The sequence below is a fragment of the Leptodactylus fuscus genome, chromosome 1, assembly GCF_031893055.1.
Source record: "Leptodactylus fuscus isolate aLepFus1 chromosome 1, aLepFus1.hap2, whole genome shotgun sequence".
Taxonomy (NCBI): domain Eukaryota; kingdom Metazoa; phylum Chordata; class Amphibia; order Anura; family Leptodactylidae; genus Leptodactylus; species Leptodactylus fuscus.
This window is the reverse complement of record NC_134265.1, coordinates 247,750,131-247,774,281: the sequence shown is the minus strand read 5'-3', so window position 1 is coordinate 247,774,281 and position 24,151 is coordinate 247,750,131. Positions and strand designations below refer to the sequence as shown.

Sequence of the window (24,151 nt, the reverse complement as noted above, 5' to 3'; positions counted from 1 at the left end):
GCTCTCTGGTCCAGCGGCACCTGGAAGTTGTTCTGGCAGAAGTGCTCATTACATGTGACCACTGAGGTCAATTAGCGGCCTCAGGAAAGGACCTGGGATATCACACACTAAAATCCCATGGGATGTCCCAGTTCCTTTCCTAGGCTACTAATTAGCATCAGTGGTCACATATGGCAAGGACTTTCCTGGTGCTAATGTACCGAACAGTGGGACAAGCAAGCATCCCCCCCCCCTCTCTCTCTCTCTTTCACTGACCACTTGGCAAAAATATGTAAACCCCTTTAGGGCTAGTTCACACGTGAACTGCCCGCGCGGGTTTTGACACAGAGAGAGACGTGGCGAGCCGCGTCTCTCTCTTGTCAAAACCCGCCCGCCGCGACTATCGCTGTCGCGGCTTAACCCTCTGCTGTCGGCTCAAATGAATGAGCCGACATAGGAGGGAGCTGCCGGGGGCGGAAGCCGCGCGGCTGAGCCTGCGCGGCTTCCGCCTGAAGAAAGGACATGTCCTTTCTTTTCTCCGCTAGCGGCAGCCCGCCGCTAGCGGAGAAAAGAAGCCCGGCGGTCTCCATAGACCACCATTATAAGGGGAGGTTTTGGACGCGAAATCCGCTGTCAAAAACCTCCCCTTATACTCACGTGTGAACTAGCCCTTAAGCTAAGGCCCCAAGTAGTGAGCCACAGCCAACCTATTACACCTATACAGAAATCGCCAGCCTTTCCGTATAGGTATAATTGACATGCTGCGATTTATAAAGACATGACATTTTATTTCTGCAATGTCTAGATGGGATTAGCCAGAATTCCATCAACTTTGCAGGTAGTGGAAAATGCTGCAGCTATTCAAGTTGTGGCATTTATGCTACGTGGAGCCCCGGCCTTAATTTTACAACACATTCAGTGTGGAATTCCATGCATTAACTCTATTGAAAAACACTGGAGCTAATCTGTATGCAGAAATGCTGTCAATTTGCTGCGGAAATTGAAATTTTAGCTGTGGATTTCTGGATTTCTTTCTTGGATTAGCCAAAACTTTAACAGATATGCCTATTGCATTTTGTTTTCATTTGAACAAAGTACAAGGGTTCACTTTAAACATGAGCAGTAACCATATAGTATGTGTAATTCTGTATATTAAACTTCAGGATTTACAAGGATAAACATTAGCCCTGATATATTATCCATAAACAAAAAAGGTACTAACCTAATGTGGAAGCTGGGACCACCACAAGATGTGGGCCAGCGTCTCCGTTCATATAAAGATGTGCAAGGAATGCTATTGCTTGAACAGTTTTTCCAAGACCCTGCAAAGAAATAGACAAGATTTTAAATGAGTGAAAACATTTATCAAGACAACTATGACCTTGGTAACCAAGTAGTCTAGAAAAATAAAACCAAATTATGTTGCTTTTTATGCATATGTCAGGACAATGCCTCTGTGCTGTTTAGGTCTTGAGCTATATCAATATTGCTCCATTTGAATCATCATTTCAGATGAGATGCAGAATTACTGACTGCAGACTGAGAAATCACTTACATTTGTGGTTCTGACACCAAGCATTTACTAGTACACACCACTACGTGCCGTTTTACCTGACACTCGTGAGCATTTTTTTTAAAAAGTAGCCACTGCCAGCTGAAGACCAAACACAGTCTATTGGCTGACCTTAGTGAACCCCTTCTCTCAAAGGAGTGGTGGAAAAGATGATAAAAGCCAACTGGAAGCAGGGCCACATAAAAAACAAAACAAAAGAAAAAAATGCAGCGGCAAAAACCATAGTGTTTTAAAGGTACCTGCAAATTGGATAGTACTCCGTCTAATCCCATCCATGTATTGCAGAAAAATAACTGCAGTGGAAATGCTGCAATTTCAAAAACCACTGTGTTTTAGTAAATTGCAGCATGTCAATTATTATACGCTGGTATTTTCCAAATAGGTATAATAGGACCAGAAAGTCTGCAAAGGTAACTCTGCAGTTGAAAATCGCTGCGGTAAGAAAAAAAAAAAAAAAAAGCATCTCCACAGCGTTCTTTTCTGCTTTTAGGCTGCGGCTCGGTACGTAGGGCCTTAACCAGAAAGCTGCAATTAACCAAATGGTTGTGTCCTTTTGTTATAACGAAATGATGGACACCCTGTAACACAGCAAGGCTGTTCTGAAGAGCAAAGAACTACTACTAACCATCTCATCTGCCAAAATCCCGTTTACTTTATGTTTGTGCAGAAGGGCTAGCCAGTTCAGTCCAATCTTCTGGTAAGGTTTAAGCACCAGGCTGCAAAAAAGGAGTCAAGGACAGATGTTTGAACTTAATATACATTATGTTATATACAGCGGTGTAAGACAGGTCATGTGACTTTATGTTAATTTAAAGATGACTGCAATAGTGTAGGTTCACATCAGCAGAAAACCAGAAAAGGAAAAAAGCGGCATACATGTAGTAGTAAAATTATTATTGCTGTAATTGAATAAGAATATTATTCATCATCGTTCTATAGCTTAATATAGCTATTGTTAACCACATGACCAGTCGATCTACCTCTCTGAGAGAATAGCAGGTTGCTGAATATTCCATCCACTTTCTCCATCTTCGGTGATTTGAGTGACTTGGGTGAGCAGTTTCTTTGAAATATCCTCACACTTGTTCATAAGCCTCAAGACCACCTGTCTCTCTTTGATCAATATCTTGCAGTCCCATATCAAGTCTATTGAAAGGGTGTTCACTTTGTTCACTTTGTTAAGCTGCAAAGAAAAAACATTTCAATGTGAATTAAAATTTTCAACATGCAATTCATTTTCTACCAAACTTAAACAGCAGGGGTCGCTCTTACACATCCTTTTGCCAAAAGTCAAAATAGTATTTTGTACTTGTATCCAATTCATTCTTTTCCCTAAACAATTCTTATAAGAACCCCTCAACATAGAAGACATAACGATTTGCGTAGGTTTGGTGTCTGTTTTGGGCCATTGTAGGACCAGAACAATGGACAAACCAATTACTGAAATTTTGAATACAAATGAAGCCAAGACGACGCTCTTCTTAACAAAGTGCTGGACAACCAAAAAAAAAAATAAAATAAAAATAAAAACAATGCATGCAGGATTTATCTGCCCTGCTGTTTAGGTTTACACTGCGACAATCTCCATCATAGATGTGATCGTAGCCTTGACTTGAGCAAACAGTCATTTACATCTCTTGCACAGCTACATGGGATTATAATCTGCACCTGAACATGTCAAAAACTGAAGGTTTTCCTACACAAATTGTCGTCATATACAGTGTATACATGTGGACAATGCTTTGGCGAGCGGGTGTACTGCTCTAAAATGGATTTCAGAAAGTTTACCAGAATTCAGGCACATTAAGATGGTGAAAGAAGAAGTAGATAACTATTTTATTGACATGACATCTTCCTTCTATACACGGTATATGAACAAAGTTCCCATAGTTGTAGAATTGTCAGCTTGAGGAGAAAGCTCAGACGTGATATAAATTTCAAAAAATGATTCCAGCACTACTGATGACTGCATAGGGGAATTCTATGTAGAGGTGCATTCAATCATTAAATAAGCGTTTTCTAGGTGAGGGGGCATAAGCTCTGTAATAGACACCCAGATCCCGCACAGATCAGCTTGGCCAAGCAACTTCTGGAACCTATGCAGGGAATGAGATTGGAAGCAAACGTTTCCATCCACTGAATGGCAGCAATGTCGGAGTACTGCAGCTCTGTTCAGCTGAATGGGAAGGAGTGTAAGCACCAGTAACAACTGCCTGGGTTGAATATACTAAAATGGCCACCGACTTGCTTCATCTGAATTGAATGTCAAACAAATCTCAAGTAATCAACCTGAAATCTTCCACCCACCCTCAGCATAGCTAGAAATATCATGAAGGTAGAAAGCTGGGGAAAATACCTTACAAATGCTGGGGACATTGAAAGAACACAATATTTCATACTAGCCAGCCCTTTCTCTGTAACATCTTTAGTAGCCATGACATGTTAGATTGACAGGATAAGTAAGGGATTTATGACACATCTAAGACCTGAAGATGCTTTTAAGTTCTTTGCTGGAAGGTGTAATTTTCTTGTTCATTTTTTAGATATTCAGTGGTGGAAACTGGCAGAAAAGTCCTGTGGCTTAAACTTAAAAGGATTTCACATAAGTCCAAATGTTCACAGAATAAACCGTGGCTTCTTTTGGCTTTCCTAGGCACTATTCGCTTGTAAAGGATTAAAAAATTATATATTGAGGTGATCGAACCAAAAACAAACAACAAAACCAACCACAGCGTACACAGACTAGTGCAGAACAGCAGAATGAAGTACACCGATGGTCGTCCATGCCATAAAATCATCATGAGAGCTCCATTCCAACTACTATATGTAGAGATCTGGACGTGTACACAAATCTGTATGCGGAAGCAACCCATAGGGACAGGTCTGAGAAGTCGTATATGTTCCAATCACCGTCTTTCACAGGTAAAGAATAGCATTGATTATTTTGGTCATACACTATGATTCTAGTTATTATCTGGAAACATAAATACATTTTGCTCCATTCACATACATGGTTTCCTTCAACACTCATTCAAAATTCTCTGCGCACAATGACTATGAGGAGATCACAGCACAAGCTCCGGACTGATCTTACCATTTTTCTATTTCACTACTAAGACTGGTTAGTCGCCATTGACTTACAGCGAGCATAGGGCAGAAATGGTTCCGGCACTTCACTGTCAAATGCAGCAGCCAACCACAGCGGCCATCACTGTTTGGTTGCCATGTCATTCATGCAGGGAGTTTTAGTCACTCCTCCTTAATATACATGTATATCGTTTCCAGCACAAACCTTACATACTGATTTAGTACTCTATACATGCCATAAATACACAGCATGGTGCTTTAAGTAATTCACAACCATCTTGTATATTTAAGGTATTGTGTTAAGCAGTTAAGGCACAAAACATGGCTGATCCTTGAAGGGGGTCTGCAAAATCAGTAACTGGATCCAGTTAATGTATTTGATCCCAAAGACAACCACAATGGACAAATCAGAAAGATGGCATGGATCCTCAGAAGGAAAAAGGGAGGGACCCCCAGCCCAACTACCATCTCCCACTGATGCAGAGTATGCTTTCCTATGCACCTCAAACTTTACATGGTCTGCTGCTTTATGGCAGACTTGCTGCAATTCATAAACACTTCCAGTTGTCAATATCACCACAAGAAATAGTAGCAGGGAAAAGAAAAAAAAAAATATCCAGTGTCAGCTTCAGGAGAGCACACTAGATACTAGAACAGTCTTTTTTGAGGATGCTGTGCTTTATGGTGGGCCATCCATTAAAGTAGTGTGTTTTATACAGCCCCTTTTTAGGGATTTTTTTTATTTTTTTTATTTGAGGCTTCAATTTACTCATGGGTGGGTGAGGTTTTACATGGATATTTATTTCAGCAATATCACTCATGGTATCCTATTACAGGGAGCTCCTTACAGTCACCCATTCTCTTATAGATGTTTGTAACGGCACACTACATGGCTAGATGCTAAATTTTATACACTTGTACTAATGGGACAAAATAAGCCTGAAATCAGGGAGACAGATTTATTACATTTTCTAGCATACATGGCATGTATGCTAGAAAGCAAAAATTGGAATTGGAAAAATTGGAATTCTAAGCAAAAATTGGAACTTTCATTGGAGTCACCATTGACACTTTCTCAAAAAGTAAGAGTGATGAGGGCATGCAGTGGGCAATGCCATCGGCTCTGCCACATTCATCACTTAAAGGGAATCTATAACTGGAAAGAGTCATTTTTAATTAAAGGCATGTTGGAATAGTCTTTAAAAAGGCTACTCTAGTCCTACCTTCACTTCTTTTTATTCTCTCTGCCATTTCTTCATTAATTCGGTTTCTCCTCCTATGGTAATGAGCATCACAGAGCACCAGAAGCTTCCCTCCCCAGTGCTCCGAGCACCATGCTGCTCCTCCAGTTAGACCACCACAAAATGGCCACTCGGATATGCACAGTAAGCTTTGCATGACTCGAGTGGGGCAATGGTGCTCGGAAACGATGATTCTGGGGCTCCATGATGCTCATTACCATAAGAGAAGAAACAAAATTAATGAAGAGACGGCGGGGAGAATCAAAACAAATTAAAAAAAATTATGGTAGGACTAGAAAAGCCTTTTCAAAGGCTATTCCAACGTGCCTTTAACTAAAAATGACTTTTTCCAATGAGATTCCCTGTAAGTTTGTTGTAAATGATGCTGAAAATGACATAAGATTTCCCCTACAGGCTCATGGCCCAGTGGAGGGTACACCCTTCCTTTGGCTCAGGGGTTATAAAGACTGACATTGAAAACCCATTTATAAATCTGCTCCAGCATGCCTGAGAACTTTACCCCAGTGTATATTCCTGCACATACCCTGTAAAGAGACATGTTTCTAGAGTCTGAGAAGCTTCTCTACGGGGAGAAGGAAGACTGCACAAACAGGGCACATGAGAAACCCAATGGGCTTGCAGAAATATACACAAATCCAATCTATGTGGAACCTGGTCATTTATGACCCGAGTCAACTCCGATTAATTTATCATAATATTACCTCTACAATTACAATTAATGAAGAATTACTTTGGGGCACACCCCCTATTTATATGCCACAGAATTAAGGTTCAAGTTATTAACATAGCATGGATTGAGATTGGTTAGCGAGTGGCAGCGTGAGATGGCATGGATGCATAATAATCTATGTGATTTTCAATTCCTTGCCCAGCCCTAGAACAAATTCATTAACATGAATCAGTGCCTGCCATGTGTTAATATATCCTTTGAATCTAGCACTTTACTCCAAGTTACACTATTTAAAAAAAAAAAAAAAAAACCTCCAAACGTATGAGTTATTTTGGGCTTGTTCTAAACTTGCAAATGCATGCTAAATTCTCCCATAAGCAGATGGCAAACACACAATCTGAACTTTAATGACTTTTGTAGAAATCAAATGCAATTGAACCATTAATCAAATAAAACAACTCCGGTAGGAAATGAGTTGTGACCAGATTGGTTGTAATTAGGCCATGTATAACACGTACACAGGCTATACACACGCACAGACACGCGCTAGAACAGATACATTCAAGGAGAGGAATATGGAGGCACAGTAAGGGCATATACAACTTAAAGGCTTTCGCCTAAGATTCCTCTTCCGCTTGACTTGTTGGCCTGCTGCAGACTGGGTTTTGCGCCATAGTTTCTGCCGCTGAGTCAGACATGGATACTGCAACAAAATTTAGCAGAACACTTTCACATTCTGAGAAAGGCAGTATCCTTCGATGTCTCCCACTGAAAACAACGGGAAGCAAATAAGTACAAGTCCCACCATACCTCAGACTGGTATTGAGCGGTAGCTGTCAATGATGATACCACTATATGATACCAAACTGGGCAAGAAGTATTTTAAAGATAAGCCAACCTGTCAACTCAGCAAGAACATATGCTAAACCTGGCTGGAAACACCTATAAGTTTTTTATATCTCCAACCATAGTGTTTAGAAAGTAGGGCTTTTTTTAATCACTTTTTATTCCATTTTTCTGAAAGAGCTTTTGTTTTTGTTAGCGTTATCTTCTAAAGCCACTTAAAGTCTCTAAAAATAAAAACACTAAAAATGCTTGAAACTCAAGAGTCAGCGATCTATTGGTCACGCAGATGATCCCACCAACAAAATAGACAAACTTGGCTAAATCTGTCTAAGGCCTAATTCACATGGTCAGTGATTTAAGTCCCTGTTTAAGTGCCCAAAACCAGGTGAAGGTGGAAAGTATAGGACTGGTGGAAATCCTTCCACCATCTACGTAGTCACCACTCCTGGTTTTGGCTCACAATACCTGATGGAAATCACTGACTATATGAATAAGGTAAAAATCAATCAAGCCATACACATGTAGTTTTGACTGACTGCAACCAAAGTTTTCCAACTTGGCAGATCACTTCAGTCATTGGCCATAGCAGATCACTGTTCATGTTACTTTTTCACACAGAGGGCAGCTACAATCTGCCGTTTCGGCAACTTAAGGTCATGGGTATAGGTGACTAAAACAGAAGGATCGTTTTATTGCTGCCACTACAGTATTCAGTAGCAATATCCTTATCTTTGCCTTTTCAGTTAGAGGTGTAAAATTATCTAGAAAAAGGATATTCCATAATTTAAAGAATAGAGAACACAAATATACAAGTATTAACAGCAAAAAGAGGGGGGGGGCATACAAGAAAAATGCTACTTATGAAGACTTAAGATAACGTTCCAAAAGATGTCATAAAGCTTTAGTGTAAGCCTTGTACAAAAATAAGCCTGATAATGCCTTATCCATGAGCTTAAGCAATAATGCCTTACCAGATTGTGTATGTAATAATAAGGATGACGTCCAAGCACCTAACACATTATGTGAGACACCTGGTAATATCTACACAGATGTGCCAAGCTCCTACATGACAATGGGATGGATGCGTCACCATATTACCTGGTTGTAGGATATCCCTGAAAATCTTAGAAACATAATACCTAAAACACCTGGCATGATGAATGGACAGATGTTGCTGAGGGACTGCAAAAATAAAAATAAATACTCATGAAAATCATTTTATTGGAAGTTTAATGGGGCTATATAAGAAAAGCTGAAATAAGAGCACAAAAATTTCTTTACAGCGGGAGCTGAAAGTTTTTCTACTTGCACCTCGCCTATGAACAAGGGATCCCATCCCTATGAACATGCCCTGTAAGCACTGTCACAAACAGCATAGCAAGGACGTCAAAGTCTCTTGTCCTCCCTATTTCTGCCATACTCATGAGGCCCTGCCTGCGACACACACTAGGTTTACTATCTTATAAAATGTATCGCTCTGAAAAGTCTCAACACAGAACCAGGTACATGGAATAGGAAACTCTGCAAATTTATTTAGTACAAAATACACATTAAGGTCCACTAGAGTATATTCATTCCTTGGCAGCTTAACATCTGCTGGAGTCTTTTCTCTGTGCTTTTGTAATACGATTTTGGGCATGTAGATACAGAAACCAAAGAACATTTGGGCGTAGATGCTAAGTAACAAGTTTAATCAACTAAAGAAAAAAAAAAAAAAAAAATCAATTCACTACAGGTCTACACAGCATTTACAACATTATCTTTTCGCCAAAGGGGAGGAAAATAAAGATAGACATCTGTGGGAATGGCAGCCCTTTAGCAAATACTTTTACAAAGAATTAGGTAAGGCGAAGCCCAACAAGTTTTGCTGTGAGCTGTCTACGAGACAGATGTTGTCAGTGCAGCCAAAAGCTTCAGGCAAAACGATCCTCCTGTGTGCACAGAGCAGCTTGTGACTCCGTGCTGCAGCTTTAGCAATTATATCTCCCATGTACCCTCTCTTTCTGTCCCCATTTCTAACACATGCTCCAGAGTCTGTGACAGGACTGTAAAAATTGGTTGAGTTACCCATAATACCTAGGAAGCATACCCACTTCACAACTCCTTCCAGCCAGGTCTCCCCGTATAACTGAATACATCCATCCACAAGGCAATGTATTCATTTCCAAAATAATTTTACATATACAGCACAATATGTACATCAGGCCGCTACTGTTAAGACTCAAAAACATTTAATAATGTCACCAGGGAAATTTGTGTAAACCATTCAGAAAAAATAAATAAATAAAAAAAATTCTCTATAGTCCTTAAAGTTTATATTTAGAAAATTAAATTAAAAATGATTATAAAACGCACACGTACTTACCACATGCAGTTAATTTATCCATTTTATAAAGTCATTTTTCTCTGCTCTCACTTAAGGAAAGGTCTTAAAACAGAAAATGGCAGCAACAACAAGAAGACACATTCATAAAAATTCACTTACAGATTATAGCCGAGAAGCACGCAGGAAACAAAAATTAAGAGGGGAATAATGCTGCTGTAAAAAAAACAAAAAGCAAAAAAAAAACACGACAATTCATGCTGGCATCTGGAAGTATGGAGCTGCCTCCTCAAGCAGTCACAGTGGAAGGAAAAATCCTGCTGCCACATTCTTGCCTCCTGCTCGACTTTTCTGCAAAAACAGCTCAGGAGAGACTGGCAAAGTTCTCCTTCTCAAAGGAAAGCTCTAATGTCTGCCTCAGAGCAGCTCTGAACCAAGTTTCTAGGTTGCTGAATGAGTGACAGCATTGCCAGCCAATCAGCTTGGATTTTTCAGGAAAATCACCCCTTAATTTATTCAAAATTAGGTCATATGACACTATATCATCTGCTATTGGCTTAGGATGAATCTAGTGTTAGCCTGCTCTGGAAAAGGCCACCCATCTATGCCTTCTTAGATTGTAGACACCTCTTGCCTATAAGCATAAAAGGAGTATTAAAAAAAAAAAAAGTTCACTGAAAACTTACCAGAGAATCCCAGGAATGGAAGGGCCGGAGCTCAGTGATCCTCTGAGCTTTCTTTAAAGAGCACTGGGGAATAAGGGAAAGCTCATCCAGTGAAGCATCTTGCAAGAAGCTGACAATTTTAGCTTTGTATTCCTCCTCCATGGTTTCATCCCCACTGCTATAGTCTTCATCCAAAACGCTGCCTGCATCCGAAGCAGACTCCTCGCTCTCCATGTCTTTTTTAAAGTTGCTAAGGTTATACTTGTCTTTAGATTTTTTCTTTAAGCCATTTTGCATCGGTCCACTACCAGAATGCTTGTTCGGCTTCTCCCTGGAATTTTGGGGAACATTTTTGACGCTGTTGGAAGCTCCTCTGCCATTAGAAACATTTGTGGAGGCGTTCTGCAAGCCATCTGTTTATGTAACACAAACACAATTTAATACAATCTATGTAGGCTGCGTTCAAAACTGTCACGTTTGGCATATATGTCATACGACCAAGAAGTGCTAAATAAAACTGCACAATAGTGATATATTACTGTCATGCAGACTACATTGTAATTCATTTCCCTTTACACTATTAAGTAAAGGGCACCAACACAGTAGGTTTCATATACAGGAGATGAGGCACTGTCTTCAATAACATCATGGCTGGTCACATGCTGCAGTCCCTAAAATCACAAGTTAATCCATTATTCCCTCTCTTTTTTTTCTTTTTTTTTTGAGACACGGTGGGTGGAACTATAAGGATGCTCTAAGCTCAGCCCAATGACTGCAGGAGAGTTCTCATGTCCTATTGGTCTGCTCAGCTGTAGACAAAGTAAAAATATCCTGAAGCTGAGGATATGCCATCTTTAACTATTTGGCTTACAAAATACACTTGCAATGAAAGGGTAAAATAACACATAAGGGATATGCACAAAGTAATGCAAAGACGTAAAAACAGAACACAAACTAGAAAGCACCTTTAGTAAATTAATGTAGGGCAAAAAAAATATTAAAAAATGATGTTTTCTATCATCTAGACAAGCATATGGTATGCGTGTGCAACAGTCTGCATCCAGGATGTAACAGAAACTCACAGTGGTACTACATGAGATTGGTGTTACACAACAGAACATGGACTTTAGGGGACAATTCACCTTGCTTCATAACGAGGACTTTAGCACTTATATAATACTTATATTATATAATACATAATACTTACAGTATGTCTCAAGTATTTTGCTGCACATTATAGAACAAAAATTCTTGCGCTGGCTTAAAATACTTTTTATTTCTCACCAGGTTCAAGACAACTGCTTGCTCTTAGCGACTGAAGTCATTTTCATCTGCATCCAAAGTTTGACATCCTTGCAGACCTAGTACTGTTAGCACCTAACATGTTGGCTGCAATTGCAGCAGTCCAGTAGCATTAGGTTCCCACTAGCACCGCCTCTGCAGTGTTCAGGTCCATTGGAGGACCAGAACTATGGATAAGCAGACCACTAAAAAAAAAAAAACCTCACAAAACAGCGACTCTGGCACATATGTGAACATAGCCCGAGAGCTCAGTAGTGGTTTTCAGCCTGATACACTGTAGCAAACTACCAAGTTAGGAGATTTACTTGTATAAACAATAATCGCATTTAGTGAAAACTGTGCTACAGAAAATGCTGATGGATTGAAGTGTTACTAACTGGTCATTGTGCACGAGTATTTCCATCGACCAGCTGACTGAAAACTGCAGCCTATTCATTGCACTGTACATTTTGTAGCAGCCATGTCTAGTACTGCAGATACAGCTGCATCCAGTCCCTGGGCTGACAGTGCTTTCACTACTCTCCTCCTTATTTTGCTTACTTATATAGCACCAACATATTCCTGAGCGCTTTACAGACATTGTTACAATCAGGGTTCACCATATAAATTCCCTCTCCGTAAGCCTTTTTTTGGTGACTTGCGTCAGTCTCTGTGAAACACACCACAGACCATCATGCATACTACTGTGTAGGCTTAGCCTAGCATTCCCGAAAACCCAATTAATCCTACATCAAAAACGGAGATGTTTAGGATTCTTTTTCGGATTTTGCAGTGACTATTTTGTTATGAACGCTGCTGTAATATCTACTTGTAAAGTCAATGCATAAAAACCTGTCCAGCTTTAGGATGAGGCCACACGTTGCGGAAGAGTTTAAGTCAAAACCAAGAATGGCTACAAATGGAATGGGGTAAAAATACAGCAAAATCTACAACAAGGGTGTGTTCCATGTTTTTGTTGCAGATTTTGCTTTTTTTTTTTTTTTTTTTTTTGTAGCCAAAGTCAGCATTGGGTTTAACAAAAGGGAAAAATCTAGAACTGCCAATAATGTACCATTCTCTTTAGCAACCCTGTTAGAGTAAATCCTTGCAGTTATATTGTTAATATGTAGCGCTGAAGCATTTACCAAAAGGGGGATGGTCCCTTCAAAAGCTGGACCTTCAGTTTTATACCACCTAGAAACATGGTTCTGGCATCATAAGACAGCTGAGATTCTTAGTGAAAAACTGAATTTCTACTTAATATGCAGCAGTTTGTTCATGCTGCATTAAAAAAATAAAATAAAAATAAATCACATTCCCAATTGTTTTTTTAAATTAATGATATCTCAGCTTTCTATAGTACCACAACCATTTTTATAGATGGTATAAAAACTAACATACAGACATTTGAAGTGATCCTCTACCCCTTTGTTAAAGGATTCATCTCTGTACTACATTGAGTGCACATAAACGTGTGAGCCTCTGGCATGGCTTACGCTAGGTTCAGCTGACTGAAGACTATTCCGTTCTTCAGGTCCATTTGTGGGCCTGAAGAATGGAAATCTAAACTGCTTAAAAAGTGGTTAACCACAGACCCCAGACTAAGCTTGCATGGTAAAACGCACGTCGGTAAAACGCATCCCTGTGGTTTGTAGCATTTGTTATTTATTATGTGTAGCCATTACTTGTTGGGATTTTGCATATTTAAGGTGGATCTTCGCTCATATGTGCATAGAGCCCAGTGCTGCACTTTAACTGAATGACATGCGGCCTTTTTCATATATATATGTATATGGGTTTATGTATGTACAATTGTGCATCATTCTACATGACCGTATCCTTATTAGCATCTCCCGGAATCCTTCTTACATTGCTGCTTACCATTCTGTGGATGTCTCCCCCCCCCCCCCCCCCCCGCACCACCACCATCTTAACTGCACTCTGTAGGTCTCTCCTATATTATTGGTGTCTGTATTTATTAATAAAATAGCTTTTATAATTATTTTTTTCAATGGGTTTTTCATAACGTTGGTTAGATTTTTACTGACTGAACTTTTTTGATATCTTTATTATTTTGTCTATGTTTGTTTGAGTGATAGTGCTGTCAGAGCAAACAGTTTCCCTCCAACTACTTATGTACCTCAGTCAATTGTAGGTCAAAAGGAGGAATATGGTTTTATTACTGGCTAGAGGAGTTTTCGCCATTAGTTTGATGCTTGATCGGGAACAGATTTTAGATAGTTGTCTTACCCTAGAACGCATACCCATAGAAATCGGGTCCGCCAGGACGGGATTCTGTAATGGATCTGACCTCCTAGCCAGGCCTGCGAGGCCCCAGGTATGCGTTCTAGGGTTTTAAAAGGGATTGTCCACTTCATTCTTATTATATACTACTGCTAGTAGTAGCAGTGTATATAACAAACCATTATTCACCTCTCCAGGGCTCAGTTTCCAGCACTAGCAGCTTCATTCGTCTCTACATAAGATCCCTGCTGAAGTCACAAGTGACATCCGATTTGTGCAGCCAATAAAGGGCTTCAGCAACAACCTCATCACAGACTAGCACAACAGAGGCTAAAAGAGCATTCTTTTGGCCTCTGTCCAGTAGATTGAGTCCTATGGATATGTTTGGTCAATAATAAGTCTATGATGAACAGCATTAAAAACAGAGCTTAGAAAATGCTTGCTTGGAAGTATATATAGGCAAATATTCATTTTCACTTCATAAAACAGATAAATCCAGACAATTTTCTTCGTTTTTGCCATTTTCTGAAAATAACCCAATCACAACACAACCCACCCGCCGAAAAAAAAAAAGCCTCACGTTGTAGAATTGTAAAAAGGCTGCCTTATTGTTGCAGATTTTGCTGTGGTTATTTGAGCCAAAGCCAATAGCAACTACAAAAGGAATGGAAACTATATGGGATTTTGTTCTATTTTTACCTTCTGCTCAATCCACTTCTGGGTTTGGCTTTAAAATCCACAACAAAACCTTCAACAAAAGAGTGCTGCGTGGGCCTCAGCCTTAAACAGAATTTCTGTCCAAATTTGGCAGGAGCTTTGCAACTACACTGCTGGAGGTCCTGTTTCTTAGATCATGTCTGCGTAAGCGAGACGCATTAAATGGTACTCACTGAAATCCAAGTGCACCCATTTAATGCACATACAAGTGGCTTTTAGACTAGGTGTCTCACCATTCAGAAGCCATTACTAATATTGAAGGGTCCTCCTATCTTCCCTCTATATGACCTAACAAGGACTGTGGAAAGGCGCTCCAAAGTGAATAACCGCATATAATCAACCAGGTCTAGAAGTGTAAGCACTTGATGGGGCCTGCAAACACCACCTGCTTTTACTGGTCATATATGAAAGGATTTTTCACATTAAGCAAGTAAAATAAATACCACATCATATTTATCACATTAAGTGATAGCAAAACAACGATGAGTATTTACATAGGAGGAGAATACAAGGTGTATGGGATGTGTGTTCACAAATTATGCTATCCAGTCTCCATAATAAGATATGCAATGTTTTACGCATTTCTATTATCAGTGTTCCCAGGTAGTTGAACATTCTCTCAATGAGCCCTTGTTTATTGACTTGCCTAGTTAAATATGCACTGCTGAAGCTTTGTGGTTCACAAAAAGTGCTCTTTAGAATTACATGGTTTTGGTTACCTTGCTCATCTTCGGCAAACAACTTTAGAGCCTCAAGTGCTTCATGGAAAGACCAGTCATGCTCTTGAAGAACCTCTCTGAGCTCCTGTCCAAAAGGAAAAGAACACATTGCATCACTATGAAAGCACTTACCAGATTAGTTATTGCTAGTTATAACTTTGTGTATGACAGAGGATAAGCATTATAGGGGTTTCCGGGAGTTACATATTGATTACCTATTCTCAGGATAGGTTATCAATATCTGACCAGTTCAGGTCTGATAACTTGGGCTGCCACAAGTTATCTGCTCAGAGCAGAAGCAGCGCTCTATTTCAAGTTCTGCTTCACAGGCCAGTGAAGTCACATTCATTCCTCTCGAGGACTGTTTGCAGCTCAGTCCCAGTCAAGTAAATGGTTCAGTTGCAATACCAAGCACGGCTTTTACATGTTATATAGAGAAGTATTCACTGAAGTGTAAAAACGGTGGATAGGTCATCAAAACTATTTTTGTAACTATGTTCAGATGTGGTAATTTGTTGTGCATATATAAATCTTTTACTATACATTTCAATGGGGTTTTCAAAACCTAATCCATGCCTACGGGATAAAATCTGAGCACATTTTTCATGGTGTGGATTCTCAAATTAGCTGCATGGCCATGTTAATGCACACATACAAATCCTACAGCAGATCTGCAGGAATATCAGTAGTGTGTCAATTCTCTGGCATGTCAGAAGCCTATGGTCAAATTTTTACAGCCGCCTGACATTTTCATGTTTTTTAAGGCTGCTGTTACATGACAAATGGAAGTGGCAAGAGAATTAAGGTTGCAATGCAACGTTACTTAATCCTCATGGGGAGGGATAGAAGATGCAGGTAACATTGCTTCTATTGCAAGCTTTCAAATCACAAAAAGTTTCAAGAGTTGCAAGGCTACAGTAGTAGAGCGTTACCTTCTTACTAGATATAGTTGACTCAGATGACTGTACATTTGTGTCTTTCAGCAGCCACCTCCTTGCATTTCCCTTTCGATAGATGTCTAGGTTAGATTTATATCAGCTCAGGGCTCCAGTTGGCGACCAAAATGGTCATTTATGCTACTAGGAATTTGCAAATGTCGCCAAAGACTTTTGGGTATTGTTGCTATTTGAGACTAGCCATGCCACTGTGCTACCTCTGCTAGGTATAGACCCACTCCCAATTGCTGTGCGGCTCAGAAGAGCAGGAGAAGGCTTGCCTGCAAAGTGAATATTGCCAAATTCTTAATTGCATATGTATTTAAAATTTTGACGGTTAAAAATTTGATTTGGCTCCTAAATTTTTCAGCTTAGGAGTCAATGGCTCCTTGATTTTTTTTTCTGTCTGGAACACTGCAGCCTGTTTAATTGTCAAAGTATTGTATGGCTCAAATGAAACCGCTCCTTTTTGTGCAAGATGCTGGCAGAATATGGGGTTTTTGTACACGCTGTAAAACTTCTCAATGTATTCATTGAGGGACAAAGCACCATGGGCACAGACTTGGCCACTAGGAGGTTGACACTAGGAATAGAAAAAGATATTGGCTTTGCCTCAGTGCTATACCCTCTCCACAGACACTATTGCTAACCAGTTTGTGCCACAGCAGTAGGAGAAATACAAAAGAAAAAAAAAAAAAAAAAAAAAAAGCCCCGCACACTCACAAAACCAACACCACCATGTCCCAAACACGAAAATGAACAAAAACAGCCCAGGGAAGAAACAAGAAGCAAGGGTGGGATCTGAGTCTCCTAAAGAATACAATGAGTAAAGTACAAAAATCCAAAATTCAGTTTTCTTGCTTATTTCACTGGGAAACAACACCATTGGATTTCCTAAAGCCCAGAAGGTGAGAAGTACATGGCCATGGGAACATCTTAGCTCACTGCCTGCAGAACCTTACAACTTAAGCTGGAATCAGCAGAGGCCACAGAATGGATCTGGTAGACACTGGTAAAGGTATGAACAGAGGCCCAGGTAGCAGCTTGCCACCCAGGTCTACAAGAAGCCTGATGGCAGTCCACGAGACTCCAACAGCTGTGGAAAAATAAGCAGTCACAGAGAGGCAGTGGGCTGGTCCTTGATCCACTAGGCCTCCTTGATACATCAAATCCACCTTAAAATGGAAGCGTGGGAAGCAGCCAGGCCCTCAAGAGGGCCCTCAGAGAGAACAAAAAGTGTCCATATGACAGAAGGAGACAAACAGACCCAAATTGTCCAGACCACATCCAGGCAGTGAAGAGAATGCTCATGTGGGTGCTTGGGATCTGGACAGAATGACGGTAAGACAATGTCCTGATTGATGTGCAAGGAATAAAGCACCTTAGCCAAAAATGAGGGTGGCAAACGAAGGACAACCTTGTTTTTGTGGAGAACAAGAAAAGTAAGTTTCTGGGACAGGAGAGACAGATTGCAGACTGAGAACGGCAGCGATGGCCAACAGGAGACAGCCTTCCAGGGCAGAAGACGAAGAGAGATCTCACGCAAAGGCTTGAAAGGGGAACCCTGAAGCACCTCAAGGACAAGGTTAAGGTCCCAAGGTTTAACAGGAGGAGCACAGTGTGCCACTCACTACAGTAAAGTCTTTACCTGAGGCCGGAAAGAAAAGAAGAACTGATGGAAGTCATTACTCACAACACTGGACATAGGCCTTCTACATGCAATGATAGATCTTTGCTGACTGGAATTTCCAGGCCTTGAGCATGATCTGTATAACAGGCTCCAAAAAACTGCAATGCCTCAGAACCTCAGCTTCAACAGCCACACCATTAAACACAGCTGAGGTAAGATGGGGTGGAACAGCGGACCATGAGACAGGTCGATTTGTAAAGGATGAAGCAAAGGAACGTCTGCCAGCTGGAACATGAGATCTGCATATCAGGCCCGGGGGGTTAATCTGGAGCCACCAGGACGGCCCAAAACCCCTTCAGTCTTAAGTTTCTTGAGAATCTGAGGAAGAAGAGAGAACAGGTACAGAAGGTGGAATTCAGAGCATCGAAGCAATGGTTTGAGGGTCTAAGGACCTGGCCACTTAGCGGGGGAGTTTGAGGTTCAGACGGGAGGCAAAGAGGAGAAAGAGCTTCTGATGAAGCGACCACTTGCCTGAGTTAAGCTTTTCTCGACTTAGGTAGTCTGCCACCCAATCGTCCACATGGTATGTGGACTGCTGACAGAGCACAAATCTGACGCTCTGCCCTAAGAGGAGAAGTGGAGGCCTCTTGCAAGGTTGCACAGCTGATGCCCTCCTGATGGTACAAGTAGGCAATCGCGGAGGAGTTGGCTGTCTGGACACCCTCAGAGGAAAGAGGTCCAATGAGACACAGCTAAGATGGCCCTCAGTGCCAACAGGTTGATATGGAGGGACGTCTCTGCTTTGGACCACAGGCCCTGAATGCTCAAGACCCCAAAAACCCCTCCCCAGCTGGAAAGACTGGCATTGGTGGAGATCACCTGCCACCAGAGGGAAAGAAAGGACTTCCTCTATGAGAAGGGGAGAGCCACCAAAAAGCTCTCTGCGGATTCGGGAAGGCAGGAGAATCATGAGGTGAAGGGCGGATGGAGACTTTTCCTAGTAGATTAGAATTGCCAATTGCAGAGGACATGTAGATCTGAGCAAAAGGGATGGCTTCAAAGGTTGAGACCACAATGCCCAGGACCCACATGCAGAACTGCAGAGAGCAAGGAGGCCAGACCAAAGAGGAGAGCGACAAACTAAAGGTGGCATAAACCTACCGCATAACAAAGAAAATGCTGATGGCACAGCACGCTGGGAATATGTAGGTAGGCGTCCTGAATGTGGATGGACAACAGAATTTGCTGGTCTCCAGGGATGCCTCCACTGAGCACAAGGACTCCATGAGGAACCTGCGAACACTGACAAACCTGTTGAGCCCCTTCATGTCCAGGATTGAGTGAAGAGAATGGTCCTTCTTGGGAACAGTGAACAGGTTGGAATAAAAACCCAAGAAACTATCTGAAGCAGGGATGGGGATAAGGACTCCCTGCTGCTGAAGCATGGAGACGGCCTGGAGAAAGGTGGCTGCTCAAGCAGTGAAAGCAGGTAAAGCGGACGGAAAAAAAAAAATCTCCCGTTTGGAAGCGAGAACTCTATGGAGTAGCTGGTCAACATAACCTCTCGGACCCAGGCATTGTTGACGCTGGCAAGCCAGATCTCTTGGAAGAAGAACAGCTGCCCCTCCCCAGGAGCCAAAAATCTGGGAGAACCTTCATGCAGAGCAGGGCTGGGAAGATGGTTTCTTGGAGCACGAGTCCCTGGAAGTCTGTCTTCAGGAGAGAGAGGTGGAGCCTTGAAATGAGCGAAAACAGCTGCAGGCCGATGCTTATGACACCTCTGGAGGAGGACAGATTTTTTTTCTTCCCCTGTAGCTTCAGAGTTGAGCTTTTTCTGGCCTTTAGCAAAAAGCCAGCCCTGTTGGTTGCAAGGGAAGGGAAGAGCCACAGCCGCCTTAGAGGCTGTTCCAGTAACAGATTCATTCACTTGATCAGGTCATGTGACCCATGAACGTGACATCACATTTCCTGAATATTGGAAATGGTCCTGCAATCAGCTGATGGATGGAGGGCCTGAGTGTCAGAACTCCAGGGATCTTCAATTGATGACCTCTCTCAAGGATAGGTCATCAATTAAACAGTACCCCCTCTAAGATCAATTGCACCCAATTTTAAAGGAAAATGCACCGGATGCAAAAATGTAATGTTACATGAACACACCATGTTTAGTTGTTAGTAGCAGATCATTCAGAACACTGTTATGAGCAGACCTTTAAAAGGAAATAAAGTTAGCGTCCATCCACATCACGTTTTTAGTATTTGTTTAGCGGATCCATTTGCATTGGTTTATATGTGATGAGTGGGCTCCCTATGGAGGAAAAAAAAAAAAAATACACCCACTGGTACCGTTCTGTATTATAATTGATTATTTTTTAAGGACTGTCTCCAAATTGGATAACGTTTAATTGTCTGGGTCATTTCCGGTTTGGAGTCATGAAATATGTACTGTCTGCCAATGTAAACATTGTACCCATCAATAGTTCACTTACCTCCTTGTCCAAATCGGGAAAATGTTTCTGCAGCTTCTTTACACTGGCTTCTTGTTTTTCAAACTCATCATCAGAATCAGAACTGTCATCTACAGCAAACTGCAAATATAAAGGAACAGAAGTAATTAATATATCCAAAAGGAAGCATACCCTACTGAATGCCACAGTCATGGGGGATGCAGGGATTAAAAAGCTAAAGGGCTATAAAATGTGGAAAGAAAAAAAAAAAAAGTTTCCAGTCCCAGACCAGAATACATTTTGAAGTAGAGCAGTTCTAACAGGTTATTATATATGTCAACGGTTGTTTAATATATTTGCACTACTAATGCTTTATCATGGTTTTCATATTGTAAACTTAATGCATAATGTCAAGAATGACCAAGATTGTAAATCAATTTACAGTCTAAAGTAAAACTGGAACCCGCTATGTATATACAGATGTATGTTGCAACATTTAACCACTGCGTTGGCCCCTGTACATGGGCTGTGACGGAAGCAAATTAATTCGATTGGATGTTCTTCAGGAATGTTAGTTGCCGATTATTGCCCACAGCTTTCCTGCATGCAAGTGCAGCTGTTCACCAGTACTGGATGGGAATGAAGAAATCATTCACACATATAGTTTGCATTTATCAGCATAATATTCTAACAATAGCATGTCCCGAACACTAGGAAGGGACTTGAATAAATCAGGCAAGCAATGCTGCTCTATCCCATTTCCATAACTTCCACAGAGAGAGTGTAGCGTAGCACTGCTCGTCTATTTCCGCCTTTCCCACCTTGTAGAAGACTGAGTGTGAGAGTGGTGTGTGTGTATTTTTAATAATATGAATATGTTATATTTATACACATACAGGTAGAACAACTAATTTTACATAATCACACCACTTTTCTCCAGCCTTTTTTTGCTCAGATGCATAACGTACCGTATTCTTCGGACTATAAGATGCACTTTTTTTCCTCCAAATATGGGAGGAAAATGGGGGTGCGTCTTATAGTCCGAATGCAGCGTCTGTGTCCTGTCCCGTCTGTGTGAAGCAAAAGGAGAGCAGCGCTGTGCCGAGAACAACACACCTCCTTCAACTGTCTGGCCTGCCCCTCCTTCCATCCTGTATTGCTTCATTGCAGGAGTGAGATATGATATGAAATTGTTTCATACACTTTGTGCACAGGTTTGGCATCCATGGATGGAAGAGACACCCACAACATGCTGTATTTTTCATTCTGATGTTAGGAGGCATTCAGGGTCTAAACTAATTTGGTGGATGTCAGAAGAAATACTATAGAGAGAAATAGAATCAACTCTAATTTTAGATCTCACTCCTGCAGTGAAGCTATGCAAGAAGAGAAAAAGGATTGGGCCAGACGGGTGAAGGAGGCGTGCTTTCAAGCTTGCGGAGAAAACCACGCTTCCTTCTCCCGTCTGGCCCGCCCCTCCTACCCTGCCTCTCACTCCTGCAATGAACCGACACAGGAGGGAAGGAGGGGCGGGTCAGACAGGTGAAGGAGGTGTGTTTTCAAGTTTGCTTTAAAAACCACGCCTCCTTCACCCATCTGGCCCGCTCCTATTTCTCTTCTTGCATAGCTTCACTGCAGGAGTGAGATCTGAAATTAGAATTTTGCTTCTAATTTTTTTTTCCCCCTATTTTCCTCCTCTAAAACCTTAGTGCGTCTTATAGTCCGATGCGTCTATAGTCAAAAAAATATGGTATATTGATAAATGAATCTTTAGAACAGTACTAGTACAGTTTGTTTCAGAGGCATGAAAAGTCTGAAATAAAGTGTTCCAAAGGAGACCAATAGTAGGTGCATGTCTGGCAGGGGCACCTGTGACCAGAGTAACTGAGGTGACATGAAACAGAAGGTAACTTTGTCAAATCATAGCCAAAAAACACAAAACTACAGCTTCTCAAATTACCGAAGAATTGAATGCAAGTTTAAGGCCATCGGTATCAGTGAAAACTATCAGATCACTTTGACATCCATGGCCATATCAAAGTCACACTTTGATTTTCATTCATGAAGGGGGAGGTGGGGGGGGGGGGTGTATTTCAATCGTATCCAACTCAAGTGTACATGTGCAAGAGTATTGAATGCTTTGTAACCTATCTAGGACCAAGCTGTATATCATAATAGATTGCTAAACTACAAGATAATTTTCAATACTGCTCTTTATTTTTTTATTCTCTTCCCTCATACCCTAAAAATACTTTAGCAAGAGCAAGTCTGTATCAACCCAGCCAGCTCTGAATGGCCCAGCAACCTGGTGCCTGCAAAAACAAGCTAGACAAATTAAAGTTGGCAAAGGAAATAGAGTGATATGTGAGTGGTCTCAAACAGATAGCTGCATGTTAGAGACAAACTTACATTTACTGAGGGCTGCAGTGTGCCAAAAAAAAAAAAAAAAAGTGATTTAAGACTGTGCACAGGAAATGCTATGGCTGCTGCAAGTTTTAACACTTACTGAATCAGATTTTTTCTTCTTTGAAACTTGCCCTTCAATTCCATCTTGTTCTTTAGACATCAATTTGGGACTATCCTCCAGTTTCCTTTTCCGAGATGAATCTTAAAATAACAACAATAAAGATTTCAACAATAGTAGTAATAAGTAATAAATAAGTAATTTCACCACCCACTAAATGTTAAGCAATTATGACAAGGCTATACATTACAGCAAATCATGTCCTGCTGTATTGGTAAAAGTATATAAGCAGTTCGTGGTATGACTGCAGCGTTCACCTTGTATGACATTTAAAATGATCAACTCTCCATCACAAGGTAGGGGGAGGGGGGGTTAAAAAGGTTCGAGCTGCGTACATTTTTCACCATCCAATGACTTGTAATTTACTTGTGAGAACTAGTCAGAGGTCAGGACCCAGACATTACAATGTACCTTAACCATGATAGTATTACTCTCAACATATCGATCAAGCCATGTAGGACTTCTCTTAAAATTTAGGGCAAGTTTACATGGGGTAGATTTGTGCCCATTGAGATGAACAGACTCATACCCGACAATTAGGAACCCTGCTGCACAGATATTGCACTTGCATGTCTTAGTCTCGGCTCAGTGGTGTGAAAAACACACACAAAAAACCCTTCCACAGCCTACAAATCCGTCCAGTAATTTGGTCTTTCTTAATGGTTTAGTATCCATACACTATTACATAAAAGGGCTTTTTTTTTTTTTTTGTATAGGAAAGACGTTCCTCTGAGACAAAGGTCAAATGAACACAAACTACCTTTGACGGGCGACTAGAGCTCCTTTGATGCATTGAATTTATACACCAGGAGTTTTTTTTTTTTTTTTTTTTTTTTTTTAGGCGTAAACAAACGGATGGTTTAGGCTCAGTCTATATGAAGTTAGAATTTTAAGCCAACAGCCATTACTACTTGAACAGAATTGGAGGGCAAATGTAGAAACTGTACCAAAAAAATAAAAAAAAAAAACACTCAAAACATACTATGAACATAAAGACATGTCAAAGAACTCTTGTCCAACAAGAGATTTTTCAGGTGACAAGATAATGATGCAGATGGCAGAAAATGATGAGTTCTATAATGTGATCTCAGGGAAAATTCTTTCATTGCTTTGATCATGAACTAAAACTTCAGGACATACCTGGGGCAGAATTTTGCAACCGCTAATGAACAGAATAGCTCCATACGTTAATTTACTGAGGGTTAATCACAGCCTAGAAACCACTAGAAGACACTGGTCATTGAACAAA

General features: G+C 40.9%; 1 protein-coding gene across 1 annotated transcript in view; it reads right to left on the bottom strand.

Moving 5' to 3' along the window:
- SMARCAD1 (SNF2 related chromatin remodeling ATPase with DExD box 1) overlaps nt 1-24,151 on the bottom strand; it is a 55,776-nt gene that overhangs the window by 14,775 nt on the left and 16,850 nt on the right. The window contains exons 6-12 of the mRNA XM_075285547.1: nt 22,885-22,985; nt 20,421-20,519; nt 15,367-15,451; nt 10,427-10,818; nt 2,533-2,735; nt 2,178-2,268; nt 1,202-1,301 (exon numbers count right to left, since the gene is read on the bottom strand). Of these exons, the coding sequence (XP_075141648.1) occupies nt 1,202-1,301; nt 2,178-2,268; nt 2,533-2,735; nt 10,427-10,818; nt 15,367-15,451; nt 20,421-20,519; nt 22,885-22,985 (1,071 nt within the window). The remainder of the gene's footprint in view (nt 1-1,201; nt 1,302-2,177; nt 2,269-2,532; nt 2,736-10,426; nt 10,819-15,366; nt 15,452-20,420; nt 20,520-22,884; nt 22,986-24,151) is intronic.